Here is an 18,816-nt window from a genome sequence, read left to right on the forward strand (position 1 = left end):
AATAGTTTCGTGTTACAACGGGTTAGTTTTCTTTTAATTCTAGCTAATATCGTCATTAATATTTCAAATATTTTCGAAATATATATTTATATATATGTATATTTTTTTGTATATTTAACCCTCTTTAGAGAGACAAAATGGCTAAACCTTCGATGAAATGGTCGAAATGTTCCTCTCAGAATTCAACACTAATATAAACAAACGACACAGCTAACAAATACAACCGTTGTCTGCCATTGGAAGTACGGAAACAACGCTTCCTGCTTGCGGCTGTCTCAACTGATGTGAACGATGATTGGAAGAGAGCTCTGCCAATCATCTCTCCGCCTTTCTCAATCGTACTCTAGAGGATCTGCGGCTGTCTTAACCGATCATGGAAATAGGGCCCTAGGCGCACTGCAGGTCCAGTCGAGAAGCTGGTAACAAGACACGTGATCTTCAAATTGATCTATATTTTTGAAAAATCCATATACCTAGCTTGATAAGACGGCAGTGGCATAGTAAGCATGAAGGCTCGTGAACTTTCATGAATTCGCGTGGCATTCTTAAGTTCAAAAGTCTTTACGTAAATTACGGCCCTCTAACCAATTTCCTGTCTTTCACGTTTAAAACCAGGCTATTGTTTTATTTCAGTCTGTATTCAACATTTTTGTTTGGTTTTAACAATGTAATAAGTTGATACTTCCCGACTCCTAGCGACATACTTCTTCATTACAGTGCGCAAACAGATATTACAGCAAGTGAGAGAAATGTCGTTAAAGGGTTTGATCATTACACACCACCCACGTTGTATACCACCCAATCGAATGATCCGCCCACACAAGTTCTGACAGTAGCGTATCAACCACTGTACTCCGTGTCTGCTAAAACGTGTGCTTCAAAGTTTAATCACTGTCCCACTGAACTACTATATCTGATTCTTATATCGAGAGATGTCTGTGTATTTAGAAATGGATAAACAGAGAATACATAATCAACTATGTGTATATTTAGAAATGAATAAACAGAGAATATATAATCAACTATGCGTATATTCAGAAATGGATAGACAGAGAATACATAATCAACTATGTGTATATTTGGAAATGGATAGACAGGGAATACATCATCAGATATCTGTATATTTAGAAATTGATAGACATGGAATACATAATCAACTATATGTATATTTAGAAATGGATACACAAAGGATACATAACAAAAATTCTTTATATTTATAAGTGTATAGACAGAGAATACATAATAAAATATATCTATATTTATAAATATATAGACAGAGAATGCATAACAAAATTTCTGTATATTTAGAAATGGATAGAAAGAAGTTAAGATCTCCTATATCTGTCTATTTATAAGAAGAAGAAAAATGTTCACGACTTATTTCTATTAAGAAATGAATAGAAAGAAACGGAAACAGATAACTATACTGAATTCTTGTATCTTAAGAAATGAAAATAAACTGCTATGTCGAATACCTATCTACTTAGTAACGGATAGAAAGAGAATACGATATCCAGTATCTTTCTATTCAGGAACGAAAACATTTACCAATTTAAAAAGTAAAAGAAGTGACAATTACGAAATGAAACAGAGATAGATAGATAGTGATCACGGACGGATTTTTTATATAGTATAGAAAAAGAAAGATTTTACCATTTTGTAAACACTATTACTCTATTTGGAAGACAGACAAGGATGGGAATTAGAATATTGGACACACTGTCTGCTTGCAGAAGGAAAGAAAAATATTTATATCTCATACACAAAGGAAGGACACTATTTATAGTAGAAGGAAGGAAAACAAAGCTATGGTCATAGACAAATTAGATATATACTCATACCTAGAAAGAAAACGAGGCTATGGTTTGGGACAACTTGGACGTTTACTAACACGTAGAAAGAAAGCGAGCTGTAGTGTCGGACAAATTGGATATCTACTTACACCAAGAAAGAGGACAATATTAAAATTTCATACGTAATTAATGAGCTAATTAAATAAATTTAAAATTGTGGTTTTTGTTGGGTTTTTTATAACAAAGTTTACGTACTATTGTTAAAGTTTTGTACTATTGGTGTTTCATGGAAAGTAAATAAGTAAAATACGATCTTAAGTCGAGATACGTTGTGTAACTCGCTACAGTCAGATTTCTACTGAAACTGGTTGTAAAAATATTCATTAAAAAACAATGTGATTGGGTGCAGTTTTAAATTCCTCCAGGGATTTGTTTTCACTCGTCATGAAACCAATGTTTTTAGATCTCGCTATAGTGTTATTCGAAATAATTAACAAATTTTACGTATTATCTTGAGGTTTCTGTTTTATTCACTATCATACTCCAGAAAAAAAATATTTAGTAATTTTTTCCACGAACACACAATGTGATAAATAACTTATCATAGTGCATATTTTTCTAAACTACTATTTTCATACACCATCTGCTTAAAGTAGAGTGTACTTCATCAAGTGTGCATCATATTAGAAAACATAAAGACCTTCGCAAATGCATTTAGAAACTTCATTTTAGACTTCTGTTACATATAAATACAACGAAGACGTCTAATAGGTTGTTTCATTTAAGGCGCTCGACTCATAATCTGAGAGTTGCAGGTTCGAAATCCTCGTCACACCAAACACGCTCGCCCGTTCAGCGTTATAATTGACGGTCAATCCCACTATTCGTTGATAAAATAGTAGCCCAAGAGTTGGCGTTGGTGATGACTAGCTGCCTTCCCTCTAGTCTTACACTGCTAAATTAGAGACGGCTAGCGCAGATAGCCCTCCTCAAAAACAAACAAAAAACTTGTTTTATTTAATCACACAAAAAGGTTATATAAACAACTTGTAGAACATGAATAACTATTACTCGATAATTTTAGCGCAGTTTTAAATATTCGCTATAAAAGCATTTTTCGCTTGGTTTGGTTTTTGAATTTCGCGCAAATCTACACGAGGGCTATCTGCGCTAGCCGTCCCTAATGTAGCAGTGTAAGACTAGAGGGAGGGCACCTAGTTATCACCACTCACCGCCAACTTTTGGTATACTCTTTTACTAACTAATAGTGGGTTGACCATTACTTTATAACGCCCCCACGGCTAAAAGGGCGAGCATGTTTGGTGTGACGGGGATTCGAACCGCGATCCTCGGAGTACGAGTCGAGTACCTGAACCACCTGGCCATGTCGGACGTCGTTTACCAAACAGAAAGACCAGCTGATATTGAAATGTGTAATCATTTCTCGAGTGTGCAATCACAGATTAATTTACATATAAATTGATAGTGATACAAATCAACTTTAATATCCTTTATTAGTTCAAATTTCTAACAAGATAATGCTTTATGAAAAAAATTACAAAAAAACAAGAAAGCAGTTTTTGAAAATTTAATGCACTAATTCAAATTGTTACAACATTCAATTAATTTTTTGTCATCATACATACAACTGTGTATAATATTTTTCCTCGGAACAGCAAAAGTAGTTCCAAGAGGGCGTACCTAGCTTCAACAAGAACTAACATAAATAACATCGATAACAGATTTCAATAACACGTGTAACTATTATTGTTACTATTTTATGATCTCGTAGCATACTCGAGTTTTTTCTATCTATGCTCACTCAAAGCTAGAATAATTCAATTAACGCATAGCTCAGAAAGTGTTCGTAAAATTTTATTTATAAGTTTTCTAAACCATAAAACTAACCATTATATATCTGCTTTTTTTTAAAGATGTGTTTGTGTATTTTTGTTATAGCAAAGCCACATCAGGCTACTTGTGAGTCTACCGAAGGGAATTGAGCTCCTCATTTTAGCTTTGTAAATCCGTAGACTTACCGCTGTAGCAGCGGGGGACCTTTTGTTTTTTAAAGGAGTTTACGCCACTGTGCTCCTGCCGATAAATAAATACAGTCCGCCACTGTGCTCCTACCGATAAATAAATACAGTTCGCCAGTGTGATCTTGTTTTTTACGTTAATAGAGAAAACATAAAACATAAACATGGCAATGTATAAAACATTCAATACTTTTTTAAAATTCTGAGCCCAAACCTCTGTCCTTAAACCGTCTCTCTTTGGAAACGGGTGAGCCATGACTTCTATTCTCAATGCGTCTCTTCTTTACGATAGAGAAGCCATAACCTCCATCCTTAGTATCTCCCCTTCGAAACAGATGAGCCATAGCCTCTATCCTTAACATGTCTCTCTTTGGAAATAGATGAGCCATAACCTCTATCTTTAGCATCTCGTCTTCACGAAAGAGAAACCATAACCTCCTCTCTTAGTATCTCTAGTTCGAAACAGGCGAGCCACAACCTCTATCCTCAACACTACTCTCTTTCAAGATAGACGAGATATAATTTCTGTCGAAAGCAGTCAAAATAAATTAACCGTAACCTTTATGCTTATAATGTACTTCCCAAGAGATACATTGGCTATAGTATCTAATCTTAACACATCCTTTCCTTATGAACAATGAGCACATAGCACATATTATCAGATTTGACGAACTAAACAACACCTTTCTGCTGAATGTCTCAAGAAATAGACAAACAACAATGTACATTTCAACATTTATTACATGTGTCTAAATATTCCCCTCGCAACAATTTGTTTTTTTGATTTAGCCAAAAAATAAGAACATAGTAACGTATTCGTTCCCACACATGTATAAAAGATCTCTATAGTTACAACAATGAAAATTAACTCAAAATTACCAGTGGAGACGGCGTCCTCAAAGGAACTAGACTAGTGCCACCTATTGAAATGATCAAAAGTTTATTTCTAAAAAAATTAACAGATTTTTAAAAAAATTAAATAAGTATAATAGACATGATTTAAGGTATCAATACGATAAGTTATATTAAATCACTGAAGTTAAAGTAACAACGTTTCTGATATTTATTACTGCCTGATTTCACATCATAATATCTCGAAAGTAACCCACTAGTCCTTTTATTCAAATAATGGGGTATCGAAGCTCAGATTATTGTGTTATAAACCTTCAGATTTATGGTTAAGTCGCTGATTGGCAAACTTCCTTAATGTGCGTGCTTCACAAAACTGTGATGTGTGATTCAGGAATTGTCTTGTTTGTTTGTTTGTTTTGGAATTTCGCACAAAGCTACTCGAGAGCTATCTGTGCTAGCCGTCCCTAATTTAGCAGTGTAAGACTAGAGGGTAGGCAGCTAGTCATCATCACCCACCGCCAACTTTTGGGCTATTCTTTTACCAACGAATAGTGGGATTGACCGTCAGATTATAACGCTCCCACGGCTGGGAGGGCGAGCATGTTTGGCGCGACGCGGGCGCGAACCCGCGAATTACGAGTAGCACGCCTTACGCGATTGGCCATGCCAGGCCTCAGGAATTGTCCTTTCTTAGAGATATAACATTTCTTTTCATGAATACTTATTTTGTTTGCAATATATTTCATTTACTTTTCTGGATTCTTTTCTGCATACAGTAACAGAGTATTTTATTTTTGCTATTATAATAAAATAACATGGGGATAGAAACGTATTTTTAATTTATATACATTATTTTCCAAAATAGAAAACATTACATTATAGTAAATTATTCGAAGGTGATAAAAATTAGGTTATTTGACAAAAGTGTAAGCACTTGGTAATGATAACCAAAGTGTCACAATTATTCTTAGATTGACTCAAAACAAAATTCCACACACTGACACAACGGCATGTCTGTGGACTAAGGATATTAGAAACCGGGGGTTGATGCCTATGGTGAGCAAAAGCACAGATAAATCCTCATGCCGGGACGGGTAATGTTGACAGCTCTTGAATAGATTTGTAAGAAACGTAATCAACATAGGAAACAAGTTGTGCTAAAATACAAGTTGTTATTTTACTGGTTTGGAACGTTAACTTCCGTTAGAGTTATTTACCGTCATAGTATTTCTAAAGAAATACGTATGAAAGTTTTGGAAATAAATGACAGATGAAAAAAAAAAGAATATTCTTAAATAAAACAGTTATTTTCAGGATTTAAAAAAACAACAACCTTCAATATATGTTAATTTAATAAGGCCTGTCGAGCTTTCTCAGGTTTATTTTCCTGCCAAACGTATTTTAGACAATTTTAAAATATACATAAATATCATTCTCTTTACCAGATGTTACATAATGGGAGTCTGGCATGGCCTAGCGCGTTAAGGTGTGCGCTTCGTAATCTGAGGGTCGCTGGTTCGCGCCCGAGTCGCGCCAAACATGCTTGCCCTTTCAGCTGTGGGGGCGTTATATTGTTATGGTTAATCCCACTATTCGTTGGTAAAAGAGTAGCCCAAGAGTTGGCGGTGGGTGGTGATGACTAGCTGCCTTCCCTCTAGTCTTACACTGCTAAATTAGGGACGGCTAGCACAGATAGCCCTCGCGTATCTTTGTGCGAAATTCCAAAACAAACAAACAAACAGTTACATAATGGTGAGCATGTAGCAATTAAACAAGAATACATGGAATAAAATTATGAGGTAGAATTAAAAACCACAAAGTATAACAGAAGAGAAATATGCTAAATTGTTACAATGACGTGAGAGATACTAACAAATAAAACCATACTTGTATCTCAAGTTCAAGATGTAGGGCAATCTTACAGTTCAGAAGCATAGAAACATTTTTTATACACTATAATTATAATTCAAATAAAAGGAATCCAAAAGTAATGATAAAAATTCCCATCGTCTTTTCGGCCTTATCAGTCACAAATTTAACTTAAAATAATGATATGTAAAAAAAAATCCAAGTTTACAAAATTTAGACTTTGTCACTATATCCCGTTTCTACTGAAACGCATGAAAACCTTTTTTAATGTAAAAGGTGGGAAATATATATGTAAAAATGGCTGATATGGGTTGATAAAAATTTTTATATAGAGGAGTGAACAACGTTTCGACCTTCTTCGGTCATTGTCAGGTTCACAAAGAAAGAAAGAGGTAACTGACCGATAACTGACCACATGTGTGAAGGGAGTTGTGTAATTAAGTGTAGGAATGTAAAGGCCGTGCTTAGATGTTTGATTATGTTTATTAAAAGGTGGTAGTTACACTAGAGAAATTAAGGGCCATCAGATCGTGTTGAAGTGGTCTCAGCATAAGGTACTGACAAGAAGGACAAATATGTCCTTCATGTGTGACCTTGCTGCTTTACCTCTTAAGAAAAGTAAAAACTTCAGTTCACCAATTTATTTTTGAGGAAATCGCAAATTCTCTTCTTTAACTCATGCCAGACTCCAACAATTTCATCAGCAACTCATTTCCTAAGTCAGTCACTCTGTCAGAAGAGTGAACTTTTCTTAACTGGAAGCTAATCTGTCGTTTGCAAACAAGTTGGTCTCCTTTCGTCTCAATCTCTTCAGTACAAATAAACAAGATGCATTTATCATATCTCTCCTGAGGATAGTTTGGCAGACCTCAATAAAATCACCTCTTAATTTTATTTTATCAAGAGAAAAATAATTAAAAAATATTAATTTATCCTTATCAGATAACCTTTCCTTTCACGAAATGATGCACTTTGATGCACCATTTCCAATAAGTAAATACCTGTTCTTAGATAATAAGATTGGGAGCAAAACTGCACACAGCCCTTAAAGTGAGCCCAAACTAGTGGTTGGTATAAAAGTAATTAACTCTTTTGCTTTCTAACCTGCAAGTTGGCAAATACATCTTAAATGCTGTTAGCTTTACAACAAGAAACAAAAGCAACTATCTTGTTGACTTAAGTAATTTATCCATCATTGTCCCAAAATCATTTAATTCGGCTATGGTCCGGCATGGCCAAGCGTGTTAAGGCGTGCCACTCGTAATCTGAGGGTCGCGGATTCGCATCCCCGTCGCGCCAAACATGATCGCCCTTTCAGCCGTGGGGGCGTTATAATGTGACGGTCAATCCCACTATTCGTTGGTAAAAGAGTAGCCAAAGAGTTGGCGGTGGGTGGTGATGATTAGCTGCCTTCCCTCTAGTCTTACACTGCTAAATTAGGGACGGCTAGCACAGATAGCTCTCGCGTAGCTTTGTGCGAATTTTAAAAACAAACAAACAAACAAACAATTCAGCTACACTATTGATTTCATTCTCATCTATAGCAAAGGTCTAATAGAAATCATAGTAAACCATAATAATTTCTTTTCTCTTATTATAGTTAAGACATTTGCCACATAGTTATCCAACTTACCAATTATGCAAATTGACCTGCAGTATTTCAGCTTTCACAACAGTCAGCAATAATCAATAATTTAGTGACATCAGTAAAGTTTTCTCATTTTTAAAATATCATTAGCGTAAAATATAAAACAAATAAAAAGTTTAAGCACAGACTTCTGAGACATTGCATTAGTTACAAAAACCAGTTTCAATGGACTCCAATAATACTGGTTTTCTCTCATCCAATCATCCTACAATCCAAATAACCATTCCTTCCGAACCACATAACAATGTAATTTTCAACTTTTCATTATGGTATTCTTCCAAAAGCTTCATTTTTTTATAAAGTTATTTACATTAATTCCAAACTCTTTCCATCATCAATATAACAAGAAACATCTTCAGCACCAAATATAGCAGATGAATAATGAAAACTTCAGTGAATCCATAATTACTTTCCTCTATGATGTCATTTTTCACAAGGTGATTTTTAGAAGCTTCGTTCGTGATTATTTCCAGAATTTTTGCCCCAACAAAAGTTATATTAACTAATCTATAATTTACAAGGCAAATTTTATCATCTCTTTTAAAAATATGAGAAAAGTAGCATTTTTCGGGTATGTGCCACTGACTGCTGTCCTAAAGAGTTTCCCATATCTCAATTTTGATCTGATTTAAAACGTTGAGGAGAATTTTGGTCCTGGTGCTTTATTTATTTGTGATTTTTTGTTCTTTCTTTTTTATCACCAGGGGTTTATATTTACATGATTCAAATTAATCCTAACATTTTTTAATAGAACGTCCACGGTCAGGCATGTTGTTAGTATCCACTCTTGTAAAAAAAGAATAGAACATAATAAATCATTTACAAGCTCAATCCTTTGATAGCCTTCAACAAAAACTTTGTCATTGATACCAGTTAAACTGATGTGTTTTACAGAAAATACAATAGTTGAACAACAGATGACACCAGTATAGCGTTCGAAAGGTCATCCGCTTCTTGTTTATCTGAGATAAGTTTAGTGAGTTACTTGAACAAAATATCTAATCAGAAACATTATTATATGAATAAGAATGAACATAACTTAAAACAGAAAATAAAAACCAAATCACACCAAAATTCGAATCACATATAGTTATAAAAATCAAAAGTCGCATTAATGTACTTTAACATTAACTTCAAACTTTAGGCTACACTTTCGTGGTTTATTCGTGTACACCAGACTAATCTGCGTAAATAAACAAAAAAAAACAAAACAAACACTCCATTAAACAAAATATAGATATATAAATTACGATACTTTAATAAAATATAAATATAAAATACAAATATATAAATTATAATACTTTAATAAAATATAAATATAGAATACAAATATATAAATTATAGTACTTTAATAAAATATAAATATATAAATTACAATACTTTAATAATGATAATTAATCCTTTCTTTTCTACGCAGGTAATTTTACTCTTAGATGAGAAAGATAAACGGGAAGAAATGTTCCTCACACAGGACGTTCCAAACGTCTATGTTATACGTACATAAGAGAATCGTTTTGTTCAGTCTAAAAGTAACATTTATAATTATTTTTCTCTAAGTGGATTTAAAGGAACGCTAGTTCTGTTAATTGGTTTGTTTTGAATTTCGCGCAAAGCTACACGAGGGTTATCTGCACTAGCCATCCCTAATTTATCAGTGTAAGACTAGAGGGAAAGCAGCTAGTCACCACCATCCACTGCCAACTCCTGGACTACTCTTTTACCAAGGAATAGTAGGTTTATAACATACCCACCTCGAATAGCAATAAAACTAGGGTTTATTTGATTTATATTATGCTTTGGTAGGTAATTAGTAAAGAGAAAGTAGTAGTAAAAAGATCTATTTTATGGAAGCTCAACATTGTGTTGATTTGTTTAAATCGTTTGTCTTACTTTACGTGCAGTGTAATTCATTTCTCATTTTCAAAACTGTTTTCTTTAATTTATTGATATATCTATTTATACAGGACTTGGGTCATCATAAAAAAACGAAACAATTTAGTATTATTAGATTTATAACAAATTATTACTTTAAGTTTGTTTCAGAGAAAAGCCATATTGTTCGCTATGACAACCGCGAGGAATCTAACCCTGGATTTCAGGGTTGTAAGTTTGCAAACTTACCGCTTTCTCCCTAGAGGGCATTATTTTAAGTTTGTCTGAGGGCTTATAACGCTGAACATCGGGTTTCAGCACTACAGCTCGTTACACCACAAATACCTGAAACGGTCTTTACATAACAACTGGTGACTTTGTTATTTTTTAAACCCACCAGTCAAACCTTTGTGATGAAAAAAAGAAGAAAAGATATAACCATATTGACTTATACACAATCTCTCAATCTTTATCAGAAAGAAAATATTTTAATTCTTGAAAGCGAACACTACTTTTGACCGAGTTGGTAACAAACAAATGTTATTTTTTGCTAATGTAGTGACAGGTCTTGGAGAAAGACTGTTGTCGAAATCAAGCAGTGGAAGTAAACCAGAGAGTTTATAATAAATATTGGTTTCGATACGACTATTTCCACGTCACTTCCAAAATAAAAACTTCCAAAATAACGCTCATTCCTATAATTTTATTATGTCATACGTTTAATACCATTAGAAAACCTAAAACTGATAGTTTAAAAATTTCCAATTGTGGATAAGTAATTATAAACTAGTCATACATACAGGATAAGTAATTATAAATTAGTCATACATACACGATAAATAATTATAAACTAGTCATACATACAGGATAAGTAATTATAAATTAGTCATACATACACGATAAATAATTATGAACTAGTCATACATACAGGATAAGTAATTATAAATTAGTCATACATACACGATAAATAATTATAAATTAGTCGTGCATATACAGTTGAATTTATATGTAAGTGGTTTAATGACAGTAGGTCAGAAAAGTGACAACAGTTTGGAATATACGTTTTGTTTGTTGGCGTTAAGCATAGAGCTACACCATGGACTATTTGTGCAATACCAACCACAGAGAGTAAACCAGTACATTTAGTGTTATTAGCTCACTGTTAAGCCAAGGAGGGTTCTTTTGTATGTCCCATATTATATACAAAATCAGGTAATATTAATTTGCTATAAACCAAATATCTTTAAAAAGAATTATTTTATTTTATTTAAATGCTTATATTCTGGAAACATAGTCATTGAGTTACTACTAATGTTGTAAGTGAGGAAACAGGTATCTTATAGATACTCGAATTTTCTCATTAAGTATGGATTTTTTAGATTTCCAACACATGGAGACCTACATTTCTTTATTCGGTTCTAATTTGAAGCTAATCAAAGGAAAAACTAAGCCTATTTCGAGAAAATATTTGAGTAGAGTTCACCTAACCAACTGCCTCCCGCTAGTGCAGCGATACGTCTAGGGATTTACAATGCTAAAATCAGGGGTTCGATTCCCCTCGGTAGGCTCCGCAGATAGCCCAATGTGGCTTTGCTATAAGAAAACACACACAGTTCAGCTAACTAGAGATAAAATGAAACATTTAATTTTAAATATATTAAAAATTAAAATACAAGCAGACCTTTGCTCATCACATATAACAAGTCATAAGATGTAAACATGTAAAAAAGGAGTTTTGAAAGTTAGTTGAAAATAGTGTGGAAACGAAAGTTACTACATCGCGTCCTGTGGTAAAGAACAATCAAATTCTCTCACTTTGAAATATGAATCTTCTTAAAAGTATATTTCTACATTATCAGTCTCATAAGTCCCAGTTAGATAAACGTATATGTTTGATAGTAAATATCAGTTCTGTATATTAACTTAATACATATATATCTTTTATCTTTAACCTTTTAAAGTCCATTGAGATATAACAGAAGGAACACGAGAAATCTTTAGGGGCGGAACAAAAGTGCTTGTGTTGCAAGCAATAAAAACATAATGAAACATCAGAGAATTCCTATAAAATATTACACGTAGGCTTTATTTTCAACTGATATAGATATATACGTATGTGTGTGTGTGTGCAAGCTTTAAAAATATTATTTAAATGCTTAAATACACAAGTTCAGTTAATTTCTGTAATGTTTGAGGTCTCGGTTGTGAATAACTCACTCACACAACGCTTTTCTTCAGTCAAATAGTATTTATTTAAGCATTTAAAACGCGTGTAGAAAATATGTCTGTCACGATATTATAAACATAAAGTAAGATTATTTTTCCAAACAATAAGCTTTTTTTAATAAAGCACATTTAACGACAATTTATAAAGATCGTGTGATCGTGAAGGATTGATAAACAGATAATAATAAGAATTACTTGAAATAAAACAGTTAAACATTAACTGAAATATTTAACTTTCAGAGGTATTTCAAATGAACTTTGTCAGCCTTCAGCTTAAACATTTAACCTAGGCACAAATTCACGTTAAAATTCCTTGCACGTTTATCCTAAAAATATAGCATTAATCAAAATATTTAATTTCAGCTGATATATCTTACCTACTGCAAACGTCTTTAAATGTATCCTCATGTTTCAAAGATAAGATTCTGGACTTACAACACTAAAATTCGGGATTCGATTCCTCCTCAATGGATAGGTAGATTAAGTTTTTTTTTGTAGTTGAGCACAAACCTACACATCTGTGTATTAGTGCTCTGTCCAGAAAAGGTATTAAAGCATGGTTTACAGTGTTGTAAGTCAGCAGACATAGCGCTATACCTCTAAGGCGAAGATAACCAATTGTGTAATATTGCACTGAACACGTATTTAAACTTTCAATACTCTACCTATGTCAACAGTTCGTATTTAAACTTTCAACACTCTACCTATGTTAAATGTTCGTATTTAAACTTTGAATGCACTGCCTACGATAAATGTTGAATTTAAATTTTAAATACTCAACCTACGTTAAATGTTTGTATTTAAACTTTCATTACTCTACCTACGTCAAATGTTTGTATTCAAACTTTCAATTCACTACGTTAAGTGTTTATATTTAAGCTTTCAATACTCTACATAGGTTAAATGTTTGTATTTCAATTTTCAATACTCTACCTAAGTTAAAAGTTTATATTTAAACTTTCAATAATTTGCCCACGTTAAATGTTTGTATTTAAACTTTCAATACAGTACCTACATCAATTGTTTGTACTTAAACTTTCAATACACTGCTTACGATAAATGTTTAATTTAAATTTTAAATACTCTACATATATCAAATGTTCGTATTTGAACTTTCAATACCCTACCATCGTTAATTGTTTGTATTTTGAATTTTCTATACTCTACCTATGTTGACTGTCAGTTTTCTTAAGATCACTCTGAACTTCTGTGTTTAATAAGTTTGTTTGATCTTTTTTTCTAGCACAAATTTGGTACAATGGGATGTCCGCGTGTGATGTATTGCGAAGAATATAACCTCGGATTATAAAACTAATCTCAGACTTATCGCAAATCCTCTGGAGAGATATTAGATAATAATAATACACACCAATTACGCAGAAAGCATCCGCAAATTCATTGAAATAGTTTACGTAAAAGTATAAGCAGAATAGAACTATTACAATATTACCTTATAACTTATGAATCATTAATTTCAAGCAAATAAAGTGCAATATAAGATTTAGCCTTTTCAGTTTCAAGGTCGAAATTGTGTATTCGAGATGTATGTTTTGTCTCCCATGAATTAATTACTAATATGTCTTTTTGTAAATACATCTAATGTTCTCACAACTTTTATTATGACCTTTAGGCCTATTGATTTCCAATCTTTCGAGGCTTAAACAGTAATATTCGAAACGTAGCAAAACAATAACCGAGGCGTTACAAAATTTATATATCAGAATAACAGTATAGGTGACATGTGAATTTTCACTATAGTTAGTTGATGTAAAGAATTTTATAACACTAGATTGAGAACACCATAAATTTAAAATATTCACTTCACAAATACATCTATTTTGGTGACTTATAGTTGCGCTTTAATCTATGTAACAGCACATGTTGAAACAGTTTTCATTAAAAATAATTATGTGTGAAATCTCGTAATCTTAGATTGTCTACAACTTAATATATGCTAGTGAAATGATCGTCGAGTTAAACATAAAACTAGTTAATAATATTTTATTGGGTAATACAATTCATACAAATATACACATTAATTCTTCAAGCATCCAATGTCTTCAAGACTTATGTCAATGAGATTTTTGTTTAAATCTGAACACTTGAACTCCTTGATGTGTTGTTTTGACATATATGGTAAGACGGTCCACCAAGCAGACGTGTCACATGTGCATAGAAATCGATTACCTAATTTCAAAAAAACACAAAAATATATCAGAAACTTCCCGATTATAAACTTATTCTGTTTGCAGTTTTAAAACTTTAAGATTATTTATAAATCTTAGTTTAAAATGAAACATACTGTAAGGAATTATCCAGTTAAAACAATCTAACTGTTCATTCGTCGTAACAAAATTACAAAGTGGAAGTGTCTTATGGAAACTTGAATGAATGTTTTTCGTTAATACGTACGTATAACTATTGTTTTATTTACAGTTTATATTCTATTCCTCTTTGTATTGACTTCTTGGATTCAACAACTTATAAATTGCGTTTTGTATAAATGTTAAGTTGTAAAGTTATAATAGAAACACAACTACTGATCCAAAAATATCACATAAATAATTGTGCAAATGGAAAGGAAATAAAAAGATATAACTGTACGGTTTGTTCTCAACTAATAGTTTTTTTCTAATATTTGTATGGTATACATTTCTATTAATGGTAATGCTTGATAAATGGAAGCAGTCTCGGTTCCTCGGTGTAACTGACAAGCCTAATATATAATATTACGTAATGTGTGAAACGTGCAGTTTATACATTCAATTAAGTGTGAAATATACATACGGGTTCAGTAAGTACAGTTTTGTATTAAAAGATAACTATCAGAGACTCATGAACTGTTGAGTTCATATTACTATGTTTATTGCAACAGTACTTCTCTAAATGTAGGATTTTCATTTCTCTTAGGCTTAAGATTAGTTAAGCCTTTTTGAAGCCCCGCCTATATTCGATAAAGAGACAAGTTAGCCATATAACTTGTATACATTTCTAAGATTAGTTTAACTAGGGTTAAACTTTACCTTACTTCATATAGCCAATAAATTAACATTATGCACGATCTAACTTAATGTTTTAAAACCTTGATAATATTCTAATATGTTGTTGCATACTAAACTATATATTTACATCTTTTTTGTTTCTATTTCTTGTAATAAAGTGCACACACATTTTCAGGACAGACAAAATTTTTTACAATAGATACATATTTTTTGACAGCATAAAGCTATAGAGTGAGGGTACATTTGTTCTGTCCACTGAAAGTATCGAAACCTAATTTCCAATTTTAACATTATAAGTCCTGAGACATCTCTTGAGTTAGAAATTAAAATGTACGGTTAAATTATTCGTTTGAGTTGAACAGAAGTGGGTAATTTAAGTGCCAAGTTGAAAAGTGTGTGAAACTACAGTAGACGTAGGGCTAATTCTTACCTGTTAATTGAAACATTCATATATTAAAGTGTGAAAAGTGACATCGAAAGATATAGCACAATAAACAATTAATACAACTGATGCAGCTAAAAGGGTTGGTTTTTTAACAGTTAATTGAAATGTGAAACATATTAAACTGTTAACACTATTTTTATCGAAATAACGTTGAAAGATGTACTACATTAGAATGTAATAACTATTGTCTGCGTGTCCAGTCTTATTGAAGTTAAACTGTCTAATGAAATATGCATTACCCTTGGATGTTACCAATGGTAATTTTAAAGATTTTCAGTTTGTTATTTGAAGGATTGAAGATAGATTTTTTTTTCATTGCTTATATCTAAGGATGGGCCTCTAGCTAGTTTGGGGGAAGTTGTAGCAACGTATCCTGTTACTTTGACTATCATAAATTACATTTCACTGTAACCGTATCACTAACTATTATGCTTATAGGAGAAACCTGTGTATTCTGTTAAACTAATATTTTAATGGGAAACTTAAACCTACCTCGAGCAACTATTGTTCCATATTTTTCAGTTGTCATGGTTTGAAGCATGCTTTCAAAATTCGACATACTCAGAGACTTGAGATGATTATTGGAAATGTTTAGGAGTTTAGGAACTTGATTTGTAAACGTCTCTTTGCTAATGAATACAATATTGTTGTTAGAAAGATCCAGCAGGAGATTGGGGTTTACTAGTTTTACAGCAAAAGCAAAATTATTCAATATAAATAGTTTGTTGTAGCGTAGGTCTATAATCCTCAAGGCAAGAAGATTCTCGAATGCGTAGGATCCGATATAATGAATCTTATTAAAAGATAGGTTTATTTCCTTAAGCTCAGCATGTAGGCCAAAGGCGTAGTCTGGTATGATTTGGATTCCATTATAATAGAGCAGAAGTTGTTCCAGTTTATGAAATGCTGAGACGGAACTAAAAGGAAACGTTTCTAGGTCGTTATGAACAATCTCCAGCCGTTTCGCACTGGTCTCTGAGGGACCAAAAGCCCGCGGATGAATTCTGATTAACGTAGTTTTGTGCGTGAAGATGTATTCAAAACATATCGTTTCCAGGAGCCCATCTCTCCACATTGGAATGTCAGAGTTTATTAGACTTAGCTTTCCAAAATCCTTCACAGGAAAATTCGCTCTTAGAACGCGTTTCAGCTGATGCACGTGACGGAGCTGATTACACATAAGATGAAGGAAACCTGGCGGTCCTTCGCACGTGCAAGGAGCAATGTCCTGCGGATTTGGACAGTGAGAAACATCGAACTGTGAGTCAAAAGGCAGAGGTTTTCCGTAGAAGACAGACTGATTGATGTTTGTATCAGTTACATTCAAAACTGATTCGACAGAAATGTCATTTTCACATAAAATACGGAAAAAGATTTTAGTCCACGTAATACACAAAAAAATGGCATAGTGTTTAAGCTCCATGTTCACGAACCTGTACATTAATACCTAAATGGAAGATTGAGATCGTGAAAACAGTATCTAGTCACCTATTTATTTACATATTCAATGTATTTTACATATATGTACATTATCCTTCAGTATATACACGTTTATAAGCGACAACATGTTACTAATAGTAGATCTCTCAATGGAACAGGTATAATTCACGAGAGACAAACAGCATAGATAGATGTTTTAAAATAAACTATTTTAAAAGCACTAGTGAGCTTTACTGATATAATTATATTTTACTATTTCTAATATTAACATTTAATTAAGATACAAAGTAAAACTTACAAAGTTTCTGTTACTTCGTGGCTGTCAGGACTGTCACCCTTTTGCTTCACCAAAATGTCCAAACGATATTTTTCTGCCGTTGGACAGGTAAATAGACCGTTAACAAATCAACAGTTGCATTATAAGTCCTGTGAATGTAGTTGTATTGCACGTTCTGTGTGAGTACGTGTATTCCTGTGTGCACAAATTAGTCACGGTGCTCCTTCTAACGGAATTATTGAATCTCTGTGTATGAATTAGCCGTTGAAGTTCGTTCTACATGAACATCTGGACCTTTAAGCGCATAAATTAGTCGTATCGTTCACTCTGAATGAGCACTTAAATTTCTCTGTATGAATTAGACGTTGAAGTTTGTTCTACATGAGCATATGGACCTTTGAATGTATCGTGGCGTTCATTCTGAGTTCATTTGAATCTCTGTGTACGGGAATGTGTTCATGCTATGAAGGAAATGAGATAATTTGGACTAAATCACATAGAAACAGTTGTAAGTAGTGGAAGTAAATGTTAACATCAATTTATTCACATCACTTTATTCACTGTTAAAAGTTCACACAAATCACTGCTCATCTGTTAAAGTTATAGAGCCTCTTGGAACCTAAGAGGCTTAATATACCTCCAAACTTTATATTTTTAACCAGATTTCACGACTGACGAAGTATTTAATAGCTGTTTTAAATGGTACCAAAGTATCAAAGTTTCATAGACGTGTCGAATATATATATAAAATATTTAATTTATCCTGTCATTAAGGTTCCACAACTAGCAGAAATAAATGACATATCTTTTGAAGGTCTATCAAACTTCGTCCTGTTATGAAGATTTCGTAGCTAGATGGACTATGTTAAGTGTGTTTCACAGAGTCACGATATGAATTATACAGATTCTATGTCAGCTGAATTTACGACAGAAATGTACCTTGTGAGAGCTCCAAGTTTTTAAGTTTCCATTTACCACGTGTTCTAGAGAGTCATAAAGAAACGTTCAATTTTTCAAGATGTCTCAACCAAATAACACATTGAGCCATGAAAAATTGGAAACTCATCAAGAATCAGTTGAATTCCATAATAGAGATGTTTTAGCACTAATACAACTCATTACCATAATGGAAAGATATCATAGTGTTGTCTGTAAAACCTGGTGTTGTTTTCTAATGCAACATATTCCATTTAAAGAAAGCTTTAATTCCAAGATTAAATAAGCACTCATGATAGAAGTATAATCAACTAAAAACATTACTTTAAAAACTGAATTGAGTTTATGAGTATAATTAATATTTTTATGGAATTTCTGTGTTTAATCTGTTTCACTTTAATTTTGTTTGCATTGTTA

General features: G+C 32.7%; 1 protein-coding gene across 1 annotated transcript; it reads right to left on the minus strand.

The window, feature by feature from the left end:
- Nucleotides 1-14,309: 14,309 nt before the first annotated feature.
- Nucleotides 14,310-17,596, minus strand: LOC143238281 (uncharacterized). Its single transcript, XM_076478373.1, has 3 exons — nucleotides 17,485-17,596; nucleotides 16,239-17,193; nucleotides 14,310-14,486 (listed from the first exon to the last, which is right to left on the minus strand). The coding sequence occupies exons 2-3, from the start codon at nucleotides 17,185-17,187 to the stop codon at nucleotides 14,335-14,337; spliced, it is 1,101 nt and encodes a 366-aa protein (XP_076334488.1). The 5' UTR covers nucleotides 17,188-17,193; nucleotides 17,485-17,596; the 3' UTR covers nucleotides 14,310-14,334.
- Between the last annotated feature and the right edge of the window lie 1,220 nt (nucleotides 17,597-18,816).

The sequence above is a fragment of the Tachypleus tridentatus genome, chromosome 13 (genome assembly GCF_004210375.1).
Source record: "Tachypleus tridentatus isolate NWPU-2018 chromosome 13, ASM421037v1, whole genome shotgun sequence".
Classification (NCBI taxonomy): Eukaryota; Metazoa; Arthropoda; class Merostomata; order Xiphosura; family Limulidae; genus Tachypleus; species Tachypleus tridentatus.